The 20,773-nt window shown below is 39.2% G+C and overlaps 2 protein-coding genes across 4 annotated transcripts in view; one reads left to right on the top strand and one right to left on the bottom strand.

Annotated features, from left to right (window-relative positions):
• The window catches only part of LOC134648849 (protein sidekick), a 59,802-nt gene extending 49,174 nt beyond the window's left edge, over positions 1-10,628 (top strand). The window contains exons 19-29 of the mRNA XM_063503430.1: positions 185-365; positions 454-669; positions 1,409-1,605; positions 1,991-2,187; positions 2,824-3,063; positions 4,354-4,491; positions 5,430-5,637; positions 7,748-8,026; positions 8,658-8,978; positions 9,413-9,702; positions 10,336-10,628. Coding sequence (XP_063359500.1) covers positions 185-365; positions 454-669; positions 1,409-1,605; positions 1,991-2,187; positions 2,824-3,063; positions 4,354-4,491; positions 5,430-5,637; positions 7,748-8,026; positions 8,658-8,978; positions 9,413-9,702; positions 10,336-10,578 — 2,510 coding nt within the window. The 3' untranslated portion in view covers positions 10,579-10,628. The remainder of the gene's footprint in view (positions 1-184; positions 366-453; positions 670-1,408; positions 1,606-1,990; positions 2,188-2,823; positions 3,064-4,353; positions 4,492-5,429; positions 5,638-7,747; positions 8,027-8,657; positions 8,979-9,412; positions 9,703-10,335) is intronic.
• Positions 10,629-14,977: 4,349 nt separating this feature from the next.
• LOC134648810 (uncharacterized) lies at positions 14,978-19,294 on the bottom strand. 3 transcript variants are annotated; one of them, XM_063503375.1, is made up of 4 exons: positions 19,218-19,294; positions 18,476-18,628; positions 17,962-18,181; positions 14,978-15,353 (listed from the first exon to the last, which is right to left on the bottom strand). In XM_063503375.1, the coding sequence occupies exons 2-4, from the start codon at positions 18,626-18,628 to the stop codon at positions 15,010-15,012; spliced, it is 717 nt and encodes a 238-aa protein (XP_063359445.1). In that variant the 5' UTR covers positions 19,218-19,294; the 3' UTR covers positions 14,978-15,009. The 3 variants fall into 3 exon arrangements, with proteins under 3 accessions (XP_063359445.1, XP_063359443.1, XP_063359444.1); XM_063503373.1 differs by having other exon boundaries at positions 19,029-19,292; XM_063503374.1 differs by having other exon boundaries at positions 19,047-19,292.
• Positions 19,295-20,773: the final 1,479 nt, after the last annotated feature.

The following is a 20,773-nucleotide window of genomic DNA, read 5'->3' as shown; positions in this document are numbered from 1 at the left end:
GTGAGTACAATATACAAGCATAAAAAAAGTATATAAAATACCTATTTATTCGAAATTTTTAATATATAGAGGTTCGTTCATAAGGCTATAAATGGATGTAATTTGAACGATTCTGTTCCTCATACTGATTTTTTTATTATTAAAGTATAGTTGAACATTTATTAACCTACTTTAATATCTACAGCTCCCGGCCCACCTTCCAATGTGTCTTTCCCCGACGTGACCTTTACGACCGCTCGTATCATTTGGGACGTTCCGGAAGATCCCAACGGAGAAATATTGGCGTACAGAGTTTCGTACCACCTCAACAGCTCGACGCAGCAACAGTTTTCAAGAGAATTCCTACCGTCAGACAGAACATTTAGGTAATTATGAACAAGCTTTTGATGCCTTCTTTTGAGAGTATCTTAAATCTATCTATGACTCGACTTATTGCAATACGTTTGTTTCTAGGGCTACAGAGCTGCAGTCAGAGAAGTACTACCAGTTCTCAGTGACAGCACAAACGCGGCTCGGCTGGGGCGGCACCGCGCGCGCCCTGGTGCTGACCACAGTGAACCGCGCCGCGCCCGCGCCGCCCGCTCGGCCCAATGTGGCGCGCTCTCTGCTGCAGCCGCACCACATCACCTTCTCGTGGACGCCTGGCAGCGACGGCTATGCGCCGCTACGGTAACTATCCCAGCTATGCTCAAAGACCAGTTTTCAGTGACAGCACAAATGCGACTGGGCGCTACGGCGGCGGTATTCACTGTGTCGAATCGTGCCGCGTTCGCGCACCCGGCCCTGTCTAACGACTCTTGAGCCGCACCATATTACGGTAACTATCCCCGCTATGGTAAAGTCGCTAAAGCTTTTTGAAATAAGTCGTGATGCCACCACCACCACCACCTCTTCAGCTGTCAACAGCATAAAAAAAGAGATATTCTTCAATAAAAAAGAGACAATCGAGAATTGGTTCAATTGCGAATCACCTTCAACGGCGACATTTCTTCTTGTTTGAGGTCTGCTTTACACCGATGTCCTATGAATCAGAATGTGCAGCGCACGACCGATTATTGTAGATCCGGTCTTCTGCCGTAGTGCAGCAGTGGTCATCTTTCCTATTATATTAAAGTCGATTCACGAAAGGGGCTATTCATAAATTACGTCATTTCAAATTAGGCGGGTCTGAACATCGGATGATGGTAGCATGACGTAGGAGGAAACGGGGTCATTCAAAGCATGGTTTTTGGATGACTTTAGGGGGGGGGGGTGGTCAAAAATCGTCAAAAATAGATGACGTAATTTATGGATTTTATATGAGTAATTTGACAGTTCAGTACAAATCTCGCACCAGCTCTTATGAATTCACCTACGTATACGATAGATGACGATAGTGATAGATAACTGGTAATATTTTTTCTTGCAGCTATTACACAGTACAACAAAAAGAAGAAGGCGCCACATGGCAGACGATTCCCGAGCGCGTGGACCCGTTCGCGACGTCGTACACCGTGGAAGGGCTTAAGCCGTACACGGCCTATCAGTTCCGCATACGGGCCACCAACGACATCGGGCCCAGTCGCTATAGCAACGCCACTGAAACCGTCCGCACTCTGCCTGCAGGTCCGTATAATATGCGGGTTTCGTCTGTTAAAACGAATAATATTATCTTACAAAGATAGATAATTTCTTTATTCATACCCAGAACATACATGGCATTAATAGTACAAGATAAGAACATGCAAAAACAACTTAATTACTAAAAACTATTAACTATTAATTTATAAAGCTATGTGTCGTGGCACAGAAAAGGCACTGGCTCAGCATTGTGATGCGGCAAGCCACATCGCTGGTATTCTGCCAGAACATTTCGACAACATTGTTTTCACGACAGATTTACGAAATCGATATCGGACTTTTCCAATGTACTTATTCGTTTTCGTCCAGGCCTAAACCCAGTGCCAGTCAAGTTCGGTATAATAACGTTAATTGTTTGTATTATTTACAGCACCAAGCAAAGCCATAGAAAAACTCCACGTGGTCCCGATAACGCCAAGTAGCGTTCGAGTGCAATGGACTCCGCTTACCGAACAATACTTTAGCGGCGACACGCAGACCGGCGGCTACCGGGTCTATTACCAGCCCCTGACTGACTTCCCCACACCTCTCCATCATACTATGAAACAAGAAGTGCCCGGCATTAAGGTATTCATAAACATTCGCCAAATAAAAGCTTTAAGCACAGAATAAGTAACAGTATTATCATACAAAACGGCCACGCACCGCCCCGCCCCGATTCGCATTACCTCGCCCCGCGACATGAATCTAGCGGACTTCTGGCGTACTCTCAGTAAAGCGACTTACCCACAAATACACAATGACGCGTGTACAGACGTGCCGTGCACACATAAACGCAAATGATTTTTGATGTATGGCGTGTCCGCCCTGTGCTTTAAGGTAAAGCTGAGAGGTAATACCATAGACTAGGAATCCTCTAGACTGAGTTTAGAGCAATTATTTCATGAAACCGATGCTGCCAAAAATACGGGGGTGCGGGGGGACGAGGTGAGCGAATCCCGTGCCGTGATTGGTCCGTTCAAAGACATGGACCAATCACGGCACGGGATTGATTCGAAGATGGAGTAAAACTACCGTATAAGTGGCAGAGGGGGTAGCGTTACTATGCTCAGTCTAGAGGTAATACCTATAATACCCAGTTGCATGTCATTCTTTGGATTCTTACCGATCCATGTCCTTACCTTCTCGCGGATGCTTTGTCCTCGTCCAGTCGATTTGTTGTTTGTTGATTACAGTGACCACATGTTTATTGATGATTTTCAGAGCGAAGAAGTAGTACTAACGGATCTGGCAGTGGACCGCAACTACGAGATCAGCGTGTGCGCGGTGAACTCGCAGGGGCTGGGCCCTAGCGGCACGCCGGCGGTGGTGTGGGTGGGCGAGGCCGTGCCGACCGCGCCGCCGCGGGGCGTGAGCGCCGAGCCGCTGTCGCCCACCGAGGTGGCGCTCGCCTGGCAGCCGCCGCTGCAGGCGCAGCAGAACGGCGACCTGCTGGGGTACAAGGTAGGCGCAACACATCGATAAACTAATACATTAAGGCCCACTTGCACCATCCCACTAACCCGGGGTTATGCGTTTAAACCGTTTACTCAGTGTCAACTTGTACTGGTAACCATGGAAACACCAGGTTTAACTGGTTAACCCCGGGTTAGTGGAAAGGTGCAAGTGGGCCTTAATAGGGTATTTGACATTTTTTAGGGTTCCGTACCCAAAGGGTAAAAACGGGACCCTATTACTAAGACTCCGCTGTCCGTCCGTCCGTCCGTCCGTCCGTCTGTCACCAGGCTGTATCTCACGAACCGTGATAGCTAGACAGTTGAAATTTTCACAGATGTTGTATTTCTGTTGCCGCTATAACAACAAATACTAAAAACAGAATAAAATAAAGATTTAAGTGGGAATCCCATACAACAAACGTGATTTTTGACCGAAGTTAAGCAACGTCGGGCGGGGTCAGTACTTGGATGGGTGACCGTTTTTTTGCTTGTTTTTTTTGCATGTTTTGCTCTATTTTTTGTTGATGGTGCGGAACCCTCCGTGCGCGAGTCCGACTCGCACTTGGCCGGTTTTTTTATTTATGAATGGTATCAGTCGATCAGGTTTGTTTTGAGTATCAAATCAAATGTCTGTATGGGACCCATTGTCTTAAAGCAATACAAAAGTCACAAATGATGGTCAAAGTCTGGCACCCGCACTTTACTGACGAAACGCTTCATAGAAAATGGCAATACATCGTGACGTCACCATGTAACGTTAGAAGCCGTTTCAATGTATGGAAAACAAGGAAATTGCGATTTTGTCGGTGAAATATTGCGTTTATGTATATGGTTGCTTTACAATATTTTTTTAAATAAAATATAAGGAATCGGATGGTATCGTTATTTTTTTCCTATTTGGAATTTTTTTGAAACTTTCAAGGCCTTGTATTTTTTTATTATTCCCATATATTTTTTAAATTTCCAATGTATTGTGATAAATTGCTCATTTTCTATCTACTTAACTAGATTTAGTTATAAAATTCAACGTGTGTCAAATACCCTATTGGGACTTCCAGGAAATGGATTGTTAGTCCATATACCGTCCAGATTGGTTTGTTGCGTAGGTGCGTTCAGAAAATCTATTAGCTTGGCACCCCTGCATACACACTTGTATGCGCAAAGACCATTGCTACTTTATTACTGGGCTAGCCAACCTAATTCTAATAAAGACAACCGTAGACCACATGAGATCCAATAATTATGTAATATTGACAAATCACTATAGCATTTGTTTATATACCTTTTTCTTTAACAGATCTTCTACTTAATGACCGAGTCTCCCGAAGAGCCCGAGCCGGGCCGCAAGGCCGAAGAAGAAATAGAGGTCGTAGCTGCGACCGCCACATCTCATTCACTAGTCTTCCTAGATAAGTTCACGCAGTATCGTATTCAGGTAATTCCCTCAATTTTTAGTGCTATACGTGCGCCGCTGAACAAATCTACCACTATCTGCATTTCAGAACGTATTAAATTTTATACATATACGTACCTACCGTAAAATGGGGTGAGTAGGGTCAAAACTGAAATTCAAACCTCGATAACATTTTATTTTTACATATGAAAACTGAATGGTATATATAATAAGTGTTCCGGACGTTTGTATTTTAGTTTTTATTTTATTTTGGGTAGTTCCATTTCATAACTTTGACGATAAAGAGGAAAACCCACCTCATCCCTTAGTGCCTCCTATTTGGGGTGAGAGGGGTTTTCATACAAAGGTGATTTTGGAAGATCCAACATGATCGATTTTTTTTTATTATGCGTATAGCTATAGCTATAGCTCCATTTTAAATTGGAATACATTATTTTTGTAGCAGTAGCCTTAAAATCCCTTCTCACCCCCCTCTGAAACCTTCTCTCCCCATTCATAACCCTCCTCCCCGCGAAACCTACTCACTCCGTTTTACGGTACCCTGTTTTTGTTCGATAAATTGTGGCAGTTAAAAAATAATTTATTTACGTTGTTTTCTGCAACCTAATTTGTAATGAGGAGGGTTATCACCACAGAACATATTAAAGAGGTTAGAACGGCTATCGCGCGCGTTAGTATCGGAACCGGTGTCGCCGATCGTTCCTCTCCACATTTCCACATTTCTCGCGCAACGGTAGTAAAAACTTGAGTGCCTGGTGAATGGATACGCCTCCTTTAGACAGATTTGATGTCTGGCTTCTTAATCTGAATGTTATTGTGGCGCAATAGGCATGTTCACGTTTTTCGGTCAGCGCGGGCGAGTACTAGCATGCGAGCGTTTGCTCATAACCGGCGGCGACACGTACCCTGCTCGCATCGCCATTCTACTTGTTCTGTGGTTATCACGCAATTTCTAACAGGTCCTCGCATTCAACCCGGCCGGCGACGGGCCGCGTTCCAGCTCTATCCTCGTACGAACGCACCAAGGCCTGCCAACGGCGCCGCGCAACATCACCTTCACCGACATCACGATGAACAGCCTCGTCGTGTCCTGGGAGGCACCGTACCGTCGGAACGGCCTTATACAGTCGTATCTAGTCACTTATGAAACCATCGAGCAGGACGAACGTAAGTGGATTGGGTTAACGCCTGTTATACACGAACGTACTGATATTAAATACGAATCTGTATGATTCAATGTGTTGATGAATAAATTTAAAATCTTGTCTATACGTAAGTCACCAGAGACCATAGACAATATTTAAAATCCTCTGCATTTATTTTATTTATTGAAATTGAGATTCTTATTATCAGGTTGTGTATAATGGCCCTAATAGGGTCTATTCGAACGCTACACACGCGAAATATGGACGACTTCCGTAAGAAAAAGTCATTATGGCAGAATTGGAAGGAAAATTAAAAAACTTTTGTCGTGTAGCTATTTGTGGTTGATATTTATAATTTGTTTTTTTGAGTGGTGAATTGTTTTATTTCATTGCATATGTTTGAGAAAAGCACTATACATGCCTAGCCGTGAAAAGGTCTTGCCGACTTCGTATCACTATCCGTCTATACCAGGGATGTTGCGAACATCCGCATCCGCATCCGCAACCGCGGAACATCCGCATTATTTTCAACATCCGCATCCGCATCCGCATCCGCATAAAATCGATGCGGAGCTTATGCGGATGCGGATGTTGAACAAGTCGGTACAGGAACGTCTTAGCGGCGGCGTAAGTGCTAGGTAATTTCGTCATTACCTATAACGAAATCGTCTAGATCCAGAGAAGTCGGCGAAGTTACTGTTTATTAAATATAACGCACCTATATTCTTGCTCAAATACTAAACGTTTGGTTTTTTTAATAAAAAAATACTAAAAATGTAATATTTGACGTTTTCTAAGTACCTAATCTTGACATCCGCATCCGCATCCGCATCCGCGGATGTGAGCCTTTAAAAATCCGCATCCGCATCCGCATCCGCGGATGTCAAAAAATCTGCATCCGCAACATCCCTGGTCTATACCTACTCACCCGGCAAGCCCTTCTTTCCCGGCGTCTGCAGTAATGTACTATACATAAAAACTTGAAGATCATATAGACGTCAGAAGGTTATATCCACATTGGCATTCCCTAAGATACGAGACGAAGAAAGTAACCGCAATAGTATAACGATTTAGCTTGGTTTTTGTTTTTAACAACTGCCTAATATAACAAAGCATATAGTATTTTATGCAACTGTTGTTTAAGAGGGGTAAAAAAAGGCGTGTGGCGTGGGTAACAATTTGAGGCGAAGCCGAAAATTGTTAATAAAGACGCCACGAGTATTTTTTGACTCAGTTAAACAACGTTGCATACAATACTTTTTTACGACCAAGCACTTATTTTGAAATAAAATTGTAAATTTAATAAATATTTTTAATTCAAGAAGTAGCAAAAATGGAGGGTACGGGCGGGAAAAGAATGAATGAATGAATGAAATTAAAAAAAAAATTCTATGGTTCACTTATTTGTCAGAGATGACATTTAATATAAGGTTGGCAACACTGTATTTCATTCAATATTTTTTAAGTGGTCATTACACGAAGTATTGTAAAATCGCCAAAAAGATACTGCGTGTATACACAAATTCTTTTTTGGGGAATAGACTAGAGACTTGCCTTGACAACTATAAAGTAGGGTTTTAAAGGTGTGTGCACGACCCTTTAAATGACAAATAAAAGTACGGGAGTAGAAAAAGATAATTTTCTTATTTTAATTAGGTATTAAAAATTCCATTGAAGTCACAAATATTAGTATGATAGGTACGTGATACATATATGGCCGACCCTCATCGATCTGCCCGAGGGAAGATATTTTATGAAAGAAAATATGTTCGTGAACATAAATAAATAGGGTTGCCTAAAGAATATTTAATGAATTTTTGAAAAAAAAAAATCCTACTGACGAAATAAGTTCTAATGGAAAGTATACAACTCGGACAACATGAAGCAAGCCTATCTTTTGTCTCGTCACTATTTTGGTTGCAGTGTTTAAACAGTTTTTGAGTTTATATCTATAATTGCACTCATCTCCGATTTTCACCGCTCGGAGTATATAGGTCCGTATCTCCCTTTGTCGGAGTCGCGACGCGCGAACGTTAGACAAACGAAACTTTGCGGGAGGGCCGCGACCGCAAGACGTCATAATTATTATCATCAAAGTGGAATACTATCTGACCGAAATGTAATCTTTTAAGAACTGAGCAAGCAAGTGAAGCAAAAAGTGGGCGAGCGTCGGCTCGCCGTGGGCGGGCTGGAGGAGGAGGTGGAGTACCGGCTGTCGGTGCGCGCCGTGACGCTGGGCGCGGGGCCGGCGGGCGAGGCGCGCGTGCGCACGGGCCCGCAGCCCGGCTCGCCCGCCACGCCGCGCGGCCTGCTGCTGGCGCCGCTGCCCGCCGCGCTGCATCTCGCCTGGACCAACGCCGCCTCGGGCCGCGGACCGCTGCTCGGATACTACATCGAGGCCAGGAAGAAAGGTACGACGTTGCGCGCGGATCCCCTATCCCGTTCAGATAGGGATTGACATGTCGGCGGCCGATCATAAGATCAGGCATATCGTGAAATTCCTAGGTATGTGAAACGTGAAACTCTTTGACCCGTTCCCTGAGTCGACGGCTCCTATTTCTGGGCAGTTTGCCCTTCGGGCATCTAAAGCAACCTAACGAACCTATCCTACCTATATATTGGTTTAATGTCACTATCGTCAAAACATTACACAGGAACATTACGATCTGCCTGATCTTACGATCGGCCGCCGACAAACATAATTCTCTACAAAATGGTCATACGACTTGTTTCGTAATCGTGCTGTTCCCTATTTTCTTATATACGCGTATACTTTAATTTGGTTCCGTATTTGACACATTTAAAAGACGTCTTAAATTAAAAGAATACTTTTCTAATTATTATTTCATTTACGATTTTATTTTTTGCTGCAGCCAAGGAAACGTGGCAGGCCTGTAAGTTTCTAGTATACCTCTTCACAAATTAGACTGTACCATAATATAACTGCACAATGCCTAGCCTATAAAATGTACATATTGTGTCTATTACTTTCCCTGCTTTATTAATCCAAATTAAGATGGTATAAATCTGACTAAATTTCAGATGATACGAGATGGGAAACGATCACAAGAACGAGCAACGGAATGTTAGAAGAATTCACGATATCGTATCAAAGCCTGCTACCCTCCACTGCCTACAATTTCCGAGTGATAGCATACAACATGTACGGAATCAGCAACCCGGCGTACAACGAGAAAGTAATAGTGACCCCGTCGAAGCTGTACTTGGAGTACGGGTATCTGCAGTACCCGCCGGTCTATCGCCGCACGTGGTTCGTGGTCGCGTTGGCGGCCGCTTCTGTGGTCATCATTATTATGGTGATAGCCATACTCTGCGTGAAGAGCAAGAGCTACAAATACAAAAGTGAGTGGATCCTTTAGGTTACTTTATATCATACTTATTTTAAAGTGAAAATTTCTTTAGCGGCGCTGGGCACTTTTTGAGATGGGGAAAAAATGATAAACTCGAGACAGCGTAAGGCGACCACATGACCACTCATTTAGATGGCATTTAAATCAATAAACAAAAACTCAATGACATAATTCAATAAAACTACATCTTGATGAAATCGCTAATAAAAGTGAACTCTAGTACTGGTAATTAACGCTAACGTAATTTGCACTAGTCATTGAGTTTTCACTTCTGCCGGCACTCCCGGAGTGCAACCCGTTTTTTTTTTATCTACTCGTAATCACGTCAGCCTATTGTACACATAATTATGTTAATGTGGGTCTAAAACGTCTTAATCAAAACAGTACAGCCTCTTGGTAAAGTTGGGTTTGTTTGTTTTGGAGCAGAGGAAGCGCAGAAGACCCTGGAGGAGTCGCTGGCGGGTTCGACGGACGAGCGCGGGTCGCTGGCGCTGGAGCTGTACCGCTCGCGCGCCAACTCGGCCACGTCGGCGGCGCTGGGCGCGGGCACGCTGCGCCGCAAGCAGGCGCCGCAGCTGGGCAAGTCGCCGCCGCGGCCCTCGCCCGCCTCCGTGGCCTACCACAGCGACGAGGAGAGCCTGCGCGCCTACGACGAGAACCCAGACGACTCCTCGCTCACCGAGAAACCCTCCGAAATAAGCTCCTCCGACTCACAGGTGATCACCATTAAAATAAGCGTCGTTTGAATACCCACACGTGTGACTAAACGCTTTGTTTTTGCATACCCGCGTCGGGAATCGTGACGGTAAATATGAATCTCTTAGCTTTTTTCGTCACGCTTTTATTGAGCACTGTTAATAGTAGGCCGCAATCGCAGTGTACTGTGCAACGTGTACATCGTTGTGTTAGATTCGCCAGTTTTTTTATTCCTCTTTGTATATTTCGAAGCTGAGTCTCCTTCGTTTCCGCTATTTAGATCTTGGTATGTGGTATGTTTAATTTGACGTATTTGTAAAGAACATATTGATGAATGTTACATATATTTTATTAAAAATACTAATTAATTAAATAGCTCATGCTTTATTTTCTAAAACGATAACTAGAATTGGCTTTAAATAAATTACGAACTGAATGACTTGTGCAACTCGACGTTCACGTATTTCAACTGCGCACGTTCACATTAGGTTTAGGTATAGTGTTACGCTTAAATCAAAGCAGTTGGCATCTAACACTATAAAAAATAGAAGAAACCCTTCACACTACGACAAATTATTCGCCACTGACTGAGCCCAATGTGAACGTGCCCTAAACACCCAGCATTAATAAATCGCCCTTATTTCTCCATGCAGAATTCCGAGAGCGATAACGAAAGCGTTAGATCGGAGCCGCACTCGTTCGTGAATCACTACGCGAACGTGAACGACACGCTCCGGCAGTCGTGGAAGCGGCAGCGGCCCGTGCGCAACTACTCCAGCTACACGGACTCGGAGCCCGAGGGCAGCGCCGTGGTCAGCCTCAACGGCGGCCAGATCGTCATGAACAACATGGCGCGCTCCCGGGCGCCGCTGCCAGGCTTCTCCTCCTTCGTATGACGGCGGTCGTGCGACCTGCTCCAACCTGCGCCCACCGTACACATATAATGTAACGGGGTGAATCAACTTTTTCTTGTCACTCGTTGCCATGGTTACGTTCTCCTGGGTCACTCTTTAAAACCTGATTTTTATGTATTTAAATTCACCAAACACGCTTTTTGGTGATACTTATAAACCCTTTCCATTGAGGGTCGTCTACCAAGCGTGTCAGAAGAAGGTGATGTACAATGTCTTCTAACAGACTATGCTACTATTGTCTCTTGGCTGACCGGACAGAATAACAACAAGAAATAGTTGATCCACCCAACGGTCACTGCCCATTCCCTATTATGTATTTACTTATTCATTCTCAATGTACATATCAGTTATAAAGTAAGCTTTAGAAATGGTAGCTGTTAAATAAATTTGTTATCGACAGATCTAGTGACTTAACTCGAGCGCCTTGTTACTTTTAGATGTACTAGACGCGTGAGTGCGAATGATAAAATGTGAGTGTTCATTATAAATATGTAACTACTTTTGTTGATATTAAATAGCTGTTTTCTCACTAGATCTGCATACAGTCAGTAGGAGAAATAGTTACGCAGAATAACCTGCTAAAAATGATACTTACAATACAAGCTAGATTTGTGTCTAGATTGTTTTTACCACGTTATCTGCCTAGCTACTATACTTATTGCAGCTGACTATACTAGAAAAATTAACGTATGTGTTCTTATCTTACTTTTAAATAATGATAGATTACTTGAAATATTAGAACGACCAATGTTATACTGATAGCAAAATTTTAGAGATCTCGTTATATCAAAATATTTTGATTAATTACGATGTTAATAATAAAGACCTAATTGTTGTGATTTTATAAATCTAAACACGAATACACAACTATATGTAGTCGTGAGTGGAGTTAACGTCGCAACACGGCTTAAAAGTAAGAGTCTGTCAACCCACACAACCGATGACGCACCACATTTAATCTGTTAGCTTTAATACATTACGTGTTTAAATCGAAATACTATTTAGTAAACGTTTACATATGACTGTTCTTTATATTTTTCTATTGTGGATTTCTTACTAAAAATATAGTTTACTGAGGGCCTACCGCGAACCACGTTCGACGTGTTGCCTCCCTGTCACACTTACGTACGAATTTACAAGTGCGACAAAGAGGCAACACGTCAAACGTGATTCGCGGTAGGCCCTCTGACTGTACCAACCATTACTTACGGTGTCGGTTATCTGCGTGGACAGACTTGTAGCCATAAAAAGTTGAAAATTAAGATTTTCTCAATTTATTCCTATTGCACATAAAAATATTTATAAACCACAATATTACACGTCTTAAATGACTGGGGTAAAGTCACTCCAAAATTGTATGTACTTACATTCAAACAAAAGTTACTGTTAAATAATGGGTAATAAATGTAATAATAATAAACAAATATGATTAAATTAAGACACATAATCCTACAAAATCCCTTGAATGGGCATATTTGTTTAAAAATAATGAAGCAATAATCGATAGTATACGTAAGGTTACGTAATCATTTTAAGTTTTTACTTACGCTTATCGCGGTTACTTTCAATTGGTCACACTCAGTGTAAACCCCCCTCCCTGCTGGGCAGCTGCTTCATAAGCTCGCACCACGCTTTCCTATGTCCAGCAACATTGTTAAGACTCTTCAGCTTAGTCCAACAACTCGTAGCTCTTAGGTACTACAGTGAAACCTGGATAATTGCAATCTCAAGGGACCGGCAATTTTATTGTCAATTAACCAGGTTTTTCATTTAAGCAGGTCGTGCCAATTAACGAGGTTCAAAAAATCGTTGTGTCAATTATAGAGGTTCTCATTAATAGAGGTTGCGTTCTGACAATTTGCTTTTATGGAGGTTCAAATAACCATTAAAAGTAGATTCTGGGTTTCTGGGCTGTATATACAGCCCAGCCCATACTTGCACTTTAACACTTAACTATATTAGTTACTGCTTATAATCATTTGGGTTTTTTAATAATTCCTTGAATTGTAGAAGAAAGTTTTATTGGAATGTAAAAAGCATATTATGTTTTTGATTTAATCAAAACTATTTCACCTACTACAGTCTGTGATAGATACCCAATTAATAAATTGAATTCTGGGTGAAGATTTAATATAAAATTATCATTGCTATTAAAATATTGTTTCTGCTTTCTACAAGTCTACATTATTTCAACTACAGAGGTCTTACTTATAGACTCGTTTCAATTATAGAGGTAATAAGAAGAGCTAAAATAACGGTTTTTTTGCACAGTGTCAATTATAGGGGTCTTAGTTGCGATGTGGTCAATTACAGAGGTAAAATTACGAAAAGCACTCAAATCTAAATTTCAATTATAGAGGCCTTTTGGTCTCAAGGGACCGGGACCGGACCTTTGGTTGCAATTATTGAGGTTTTGCATTTATCCAGGTGTCAATTAACCAGGTTTCACTGTATAACAAATACCTAAAACACAAGACCTGCGAGCTTTGCTCTATGTACAGTCACCTGCAATAATATGTTACACATCGAAGGCCGCAAAAATATCTGATACGATCTTATTTGTAAAGCCATAAGAGCGTGTCACATATTTTTGCGGCCTTCAAAGAATAACATATTGCAGGTGACTGTACCTATATTATTTTAGGGCCCCAGTACACAATGGGCCATCGCCGGCCACTCCAAGGGACGCATTTATGCGTTAGAGGGAGCAAGTGATATTGCTATCTCCGCATGGCTGCGTCCCTTGGAGTGGCCGGCGCTGGCCCATTGTGTACTGGGGCCTTTAGCCAGTTTTGGTTTTCGTGAGGTGGAAACCAAAACTGTAATAAAATGATAAATCCTATTGATATATGTATAAGTTGATACCTTGAAAGCTACGCTGACGTAACTGAATCTAACAATTGACAAAACTATTTTTGTGTACCTATTCATTCATTTAATAGTTCATTCCATTCTACCTATTTACATAATATCTTTGCCTATGCATTGAATATAATGAACAGTATTGATCGGAAAGTTGAAATAGTTGAGTAATTTATGTTATAAGGTATAATATTGAGACATAATTTAGGTTAATTTCTTAACGTTTTTATATGGAGCAAAGAAATTTAATGAAATCGACTGATAATTTTAGAAGTATAACTCCGATTTATGTAAATAAAATTAGTATTATCGATAAAAATAAGGCAGCATGCATTTAATTTAAGAACAAGCTTGAAGACTAGGCACAATTTTATTAAAATAACTGTGATCTATTGTAATATAATTTTCAATATTAAAACCTTTTGACTATATTACATTATAGGCATGTAAATTAAAGTTAGTTGTTCATTACATAGTGTGAAATTCACATAAACAAATAATACAGCATTGTTAGTGATATACTTATACTGGAGTTAAGATGCACTTGTTCATTATGTTTATCTACTTTTTAATGATTTACATTTTGATAACATAATTGATCAATGGACCAGTTTTAGGTTTTTTTACAGCTTTATTAGATTGTAAAGGTTTTATGATTATGAAATGTTATGAACGATGTATACAAACCGCAAATAATGCTGCTATAATCACGCAAACAACATGTCTACATGTATTCTTTTTTCGTACTATCTTTTCAAGTTCAATTCAACAGCTAACTTCAAGAAAGTTACTTCAATTACTTTTAGGGCGCTATCACACTGATCACGTCTCATTCATTCCAACGCAAAAAGAGGGGTGTTAGTTTGACCGCTGCGTGTGTCTGTCTGTGTATTTTTCTGTGGCACTTAAACGGGTGAACCGATTTGAATGTGGTTTTATTTATTTAAAAGCAGGTGTTATAGTGGTGGTTCTTAGACATGTTTTACCAAAATTGGTTCATCTGTTTGTGTTGTTGCTATTATTACTGGTACTCATTCACCTCAACTCTCCTGCCAACACCTATACTTGTGGATAGGAATGGCACTAAAAGGTAGAGAACTGTATTATTCTTTTACGTAATTGCCATACGAAATATATCAGGTGCCATTATTTGGGCGAAAATTCCCTTATTTGTAACTTTCAATATTTGGATGTTTACTTTGTAACAATACAGAATTGTAGCATAAAACATTTTTGTTTTCTTCATTTCATTTAAGTCTGATGTCCTATTTGAACCTGTGTGTGAAATAGCTACATAGCCACATTTATATATGTATTCTATTTACATTTGGAAGGAAATGTGCTAATCAATTAAAACAGTCATTAGTACTTCAGATTTCAACTCATTCTTCCTTCACTCTGCACTGAATAGTCCTAATGGGAAAAATGTTAAATATTGCATTGGGTTAGGCTTATTTGATAATTTATATAGTAGATAGGATATTTGTGTTTGGAGTCAATTAAAAATGACAACAATGTGTGAGTATGAGTGTTGTGTATTAATATAAAAAATTAAAATAGTTTGTCACATTTTGCCAACCAATCTTTAGGAGCATATTTACTACTATTTTGCCATTGCTTAAGCACATTATAAGCAGCAACATCAACAATTGAGAATTCATTGTTATATATCCAATTCTTGGATTGAGAGAATAGTTTCTTTGTCAATTTTTCCTTGTTCTTTTCCGGTGTTCTCTCCAACAAGTGACAGATATCTAGGAAGTTGTCCACATTGTAGTCATCAGAGTCATATGGTATAACAGATGGATATGCCAATGAAACATATCTTAAAATGTTTACATTTCCAATGATGGGCAGGTCCAAAGATGACCACTTCAATTCAGGATCAGCTGCAACTAAATAAAAAAGGACCGTTATTTACTTTAATAAAGGTAGTCATAGTAGTTTACTCAACTTATGTAATATTAGATATAAAAAGTACATACAGTAGAGTCCGATTAGTACGACTTCGCATATAACAACCAACCGCTTATAGCGACGTAAGTATAAGCACTTGTTTGGTTTTAGTATGAGCTACTATGAAAGTATAGTTTGTAGCTTTCTAATAGACCCCGAAGGCTAATCCTATTGTCTATTGTTAAGAAAAACCGCTCGTGCCACGTGCCACAACCACCTGCATAAAAAATCGGTACTTCGGTTACTGAGTCCCGGCGAGTCGAACGCTACAGAACCAGTCTAAAATGTGTCATCGAGATGCGTAACAAAGGCTCCAATTATCTGAGAGCGCACCTACACTGGTTTTTTGAGTGTTGGACTAGCCCGCGCTCAGGTGCCAAATAGAATAATTAGGACCCTTTTTTGCAGGTAAGTAGCACGTGCGGTTTTACTGAACAATAGACAATAGGATTAGCCTTCGGGGTCTATTAGAAAGCTACAAACTATACAACCGTTTATTACGACTCCGCTTATAACATTGATATAGTATAAAGAACTGGATACCCAATCAGCCGCCAAAAATGGCCCCACAAAAGTGATGTCAAAACAGATCATGCATTACTTTTTCGTTTAGTCTTGTTTGAAACGCTCAAATGTGAAGTTGTCAACAATTACGAAATGTGCCGTTAAAATATGTAAAAATAACAATGATAAAACAAGGAAAAAGGATGGAATGTATTTCTTTCGGTTAGTTCTTTGGATAGCATTACATAATTTATGTAATCTGGTGGTAATTTTATGGTTTTGAATAAATTAATTTGTTAGTACCAAAGAAGGGATGTCAAGGAACAAAATTCTATTGAGTCGATGTGAGGTCAATATTTTTTTATATTTTTATATGGAATTCATAAGAAATAATATTATGTTTAAATTAAAGATTTCCAAGAAAACCTATGCGACGTGCAAAGTGGACTGCTATTTAATTATAGCAAGAGATAGGGGTGATGCAGTTTTAAACAAGGCAAAACGGCACTTGTGTGTTTGGCCCATTTCCCTGTTTCCGACATATACACCACCAATAAGGGCTTATATCGACTAACTGTAAATGCTAAACCTGTCGGAACACAGTGACAACCACAGGATTTTTTTTTATAAAGTATAGGTAGACTTTATAAAAAAAAATCCAATCAGTATCTAAATGTCCCCGTGCACCCGTGCTATGAGTAAATGTAGATCTTAAATACACAGTTATTTAATAAGTAGAATTTATTTCAAGGAAATTAGTATTTAAAGACGTATACTTACGAATTAAAAATTTTATTTGTTTAAATTTGAACCACGAATTAATTTTATTTGAGCTCCCGATTAAATTAAATTTGTTTTATTTATTACTTCAATTTTAATATTTTCCTGTACAGTAATACATATTAAAGTGTACCAAAGTGACTCCATTCGTTCATTATTCTCGTTTGACGTTGTTTGACGTAAATACGTTACGTTTAGTGCCATCGGACTAAATTTTTTAACAGTGTTGGTACTTATGTTTGCAAATTTGACACTTTGCTTACGACATTAAGCTCTTTTCTGTACGAAACATTTATCTTGACTCAAAATTTACGTAAGCGTTTTTATCATCAATGCAAATGGTGCGAAACGTCATTGGGATCCACATTTCTTGACGTTTTTGTTCTGCTTTGTGTGTCTATTTCTTTTATATTAAGTCAGTGGCTTATAACGACCGACCGCTTTTAACGACGGAACTTTACACAAAATCTGTCCGTCAAGTCCGGTTACAACGACGAGCAACGTAATTTTTACACATAATTTGTTGGTAAGAAGCTTACTCCGTCCCGCGCACCCAACTCCCCCCCCCTTTGCCTATATGCAGCAAGATGAAAAACTGTGACTTTTCGTAATCTTGCAAACTAAATAAAACCCAATTAGCATTATTCAATTGAGCTTAAACTTCACATAAATAATTATGTAAGTTGGGTGACAATGCAATATTTTGGTACCTTGGAGCTGGACAACGCATCCTAATTGAGTTTGTAAGTTTGTTTGTAAGAATTGTCTCAATTGAGTAGGTATAGGTTGCTTGTTGAAACAAAAGTAAACAGTGCGCGATAAAGGCTTGAGTCAAAATTGAAATCTTTGACAAAAAACTTATTTATTTTTTGATTGTTGATGTAAGATTGTCACCTTGATTAGATCCCTAAAAATTACGACTTTTTATTTTACGGGATTCGAGTAATTTGCGGATGATGAGTGAGTACGCGAACCTACAAAAGTGGCTTCTTCTAAACACACAAGTCTCTGTATTTAAGACAAAGTGTTGTAATACTAACGTAAATTAATATTTTAATTAAAATGCTTTTTTTTCGTTGATTGTCGCATAAGTATTAATAAATACAAAATGATGTCATTATTTTGATTAAAAAAATATATAAAAATTGGCAGTTCGCTTAGTGCGACGTCCGGTTAGTACGACGTAATATCAGCGGTCCCTTGGGCGTCGTTATAACCGGACTCTACTGTATATTGCATTATCTTAATAATTAGTCAACTCACCATTTTTGAATATCAGCCTGATAGTAACTTTAGATGCATGTCCTTGTTTTGGAAAGCTTTTCACAAAAGCCTGTATTTTTGGCACCTTTTCGGTTGGGACAGAAGAATGAATATGCCATGATACATTAACTGGATAAGAGGATTCCTTCACTATCTTTTTCAAAAACCAGGGTAAACAATCAGGGCTGTATACCAAAACTATTTCCTCTGGTATTTCAATCTGTCAAAAAGTAAATATCTTTCGTTAAATTGAAATAATCACGATTATTTAGCAGTGGCGCTAGTGTGCATGTTGATGGGCTCTTAACATTATCTTACTAAGCATATGTTATTGAAAATATACAAACACAACAAATATGCTCAATCGGACATTGGTAAGTGGGTCAAATATAGCTTCCAAGATTTGACCCACACTAACTAACATACTAACAGGGCAAGTTATATAAAATCTTGTAAAAAAAACCAGCTGGGCCTGCAGTAAAAACAAGAAAACAATGATTTTGAGTATACTTACAAGAGCAGGGTTCTTTTTGCTTGATCTGCTAACTTTTGTAGGATCCACATTGCAGAATGAACTTATTGTTTTAATCCTATCATAAAGGATGTCAAGCTTCTTTAAGAGCTGATCCTGTCTGACTTCCAGGTCAGCCATTTCCTTGCTTGGCATCTGTAAAATAAGTTTATTTTTATAGATGCATGCTGATAAAATTATAATAAACATACAAGACGAAATCAATGAGATCCAGATTTTTTAATGAAAACAGGTACTTTACAATAACTTAGATGACGAAACACATTCAGCAGGTGTATGAACATCCTGATACAATTTTTTGAAAAATGCTTTATTGTAATCTACTGCAAATCCTACTACTGGTTTTGCAACAAATCTAATCACGAAAGATCTCTGTCTACTTCATAATACCATCAATATAATTTGAAAACACAATTATTTTCACTTTCATAAAATTATAATAATTAACCCTGAACAACCTTTTTTTTGTGGCCAACATAGAAGACCCTGAATTATATATTGGTAGCGGTTAAAAGAGAGTACTGATGAAATAAACCTTTAGTAACTTCATAACCTGGGTTCTAACATTGATATCGATATCTTCTTCGGTCGATTCCGCCGTCGTGTCGAACTTGTACAGATTTTTCATGTGATACATGCACTTTGGTAAAAGTATATCGCCGTCATGAGTAATTATGTTTTTCATGGAATACATTGTGTTCATTGATATAACAAAATTAGGTACCTAATTATGATATATGTTTACTAACTGCACAAGTTACGATAGATAAAAATTTCATCTAACCTCTCAGCCTCAAAAATGAAATGATCAATGGGCTAGGCGCACTGCACTATCTGACATCTGTCACTTGATTGTCAGATATAGGTATTAGGCGAGGGCATGGCATGAGTGGTGGGGATAACGACAGAACGGGATAGTCTTATGTATCTTTCACTAGGAGTAGCAGAGAAAGCGCTATTATTGTTTGTCTTTGTCAGAGTCTCATATTTTTTTATTCCCCACCGTAGTTTATGGTGGGATACAAACAATGCGTAAACGTCAAATTGGTGTGAAACATATGAACAGTGCAAAGATTATCAGGAAAAATATTGAAATCAGTGTTTCGTGTGCATGTAGTAGTACTTAACAATTCAACAAATATGGTGAATTGCTCAGTTTTGCGCTGTACAAGTGACTGCCGGCAAAAACAGGACAACGTAACATTTCACAGGTAAATACAGTATTTTATACTTCGGTCACATTATCATGCTTAGTAACAGCATCCTACAATCTATATCAATTAAAATCTGAGTAGAAAAAGCATTTACAGTAAATAATAACTCGGGTAAAAAAATTAACCTATAAATATTTCCTGATAAATTAACCGACCAAATTACGTAGGCATATTGACAGTAAGCCGTCACCCTTTTAATAACGTGTATTCAATTTAGTCGCATAGCTATTATTCGAGGGATACCAGCCCGCGATGCATATCATTACCCCAAAATTCGGGTATTTTGTATTTTAATAACATTTTTATAAATAATTTTGCTGTAGAACTGGACATATACGAACAATAAAATTGAACTGTGTTTAAATTAGAATGTAAATTATATTTATTTAAGCATTACGGATTCTTTCTAACGTTATAGGGGGTTTTGCCACGACTCAGATAATCTAATTCTATGATATGCTGCAGGCACTAATTCTTAATTTTGCAATAAGAGTGACAGATTACAAAATGAATATTTCGTTTATTACCTCCAGATTTCCACAAGATGCAGGCACGCGTGCTAAATGGATTTTAGCAACCGGAAGGAGAAACTAGGCACCGACGCAAAACTGCCGGATATGCTCAAAGCATATTACGAAAACCTACCTTTTCTATTTCTTCCTGTGGCACACAGTATGCTAAAAATTCTTTCTTTAGGCGTACTTGTAATATGTATAATTAATCGCTTAATGATATAGACATTTTTGTTCATAGTTTGTCCGTTTCCAAGAACAAAGTTCGGCGTATTTTGTTTACTAGTAATTGAAAAATTGTTTCAAGTAAATATTTTGCATTGTTTTCTTACTTTATTTGCGTGTTGTACTCACAACTATACCTACGGGTAATTTATAATTAAGTAACCTATTTACTTTTCATTGTAATAGTCAACTTAGTAACGTATGAAACTTTAGGTCTATTTTTAGTAATTTTTGTAAGACTTATTTGTAAAAGGCTGTTTGGTTTCTAAATAAATTAAAAAAAAAAAGAAAATTGGCCCATTGATATTTTATTTATCGCTGCGTCTTAC

This window comes from Cydia amplana, chromosome 6, assembly GCF_948474715.1.
Source record: "Cydia amplana chromosome 6, ilCydAmpl1.1, whole genome shotgun sequence".
Taxonomy (NCBI): domain Eukaryota; kingdom Metazoa; phylum Arthropoda; class Insecta; order Lepidoptera; family Tortricidae; genus Cydia; species Cydia amplana.
This window is presented reverse-complemented; position numbering and strand designations above follow the sequence as displayed.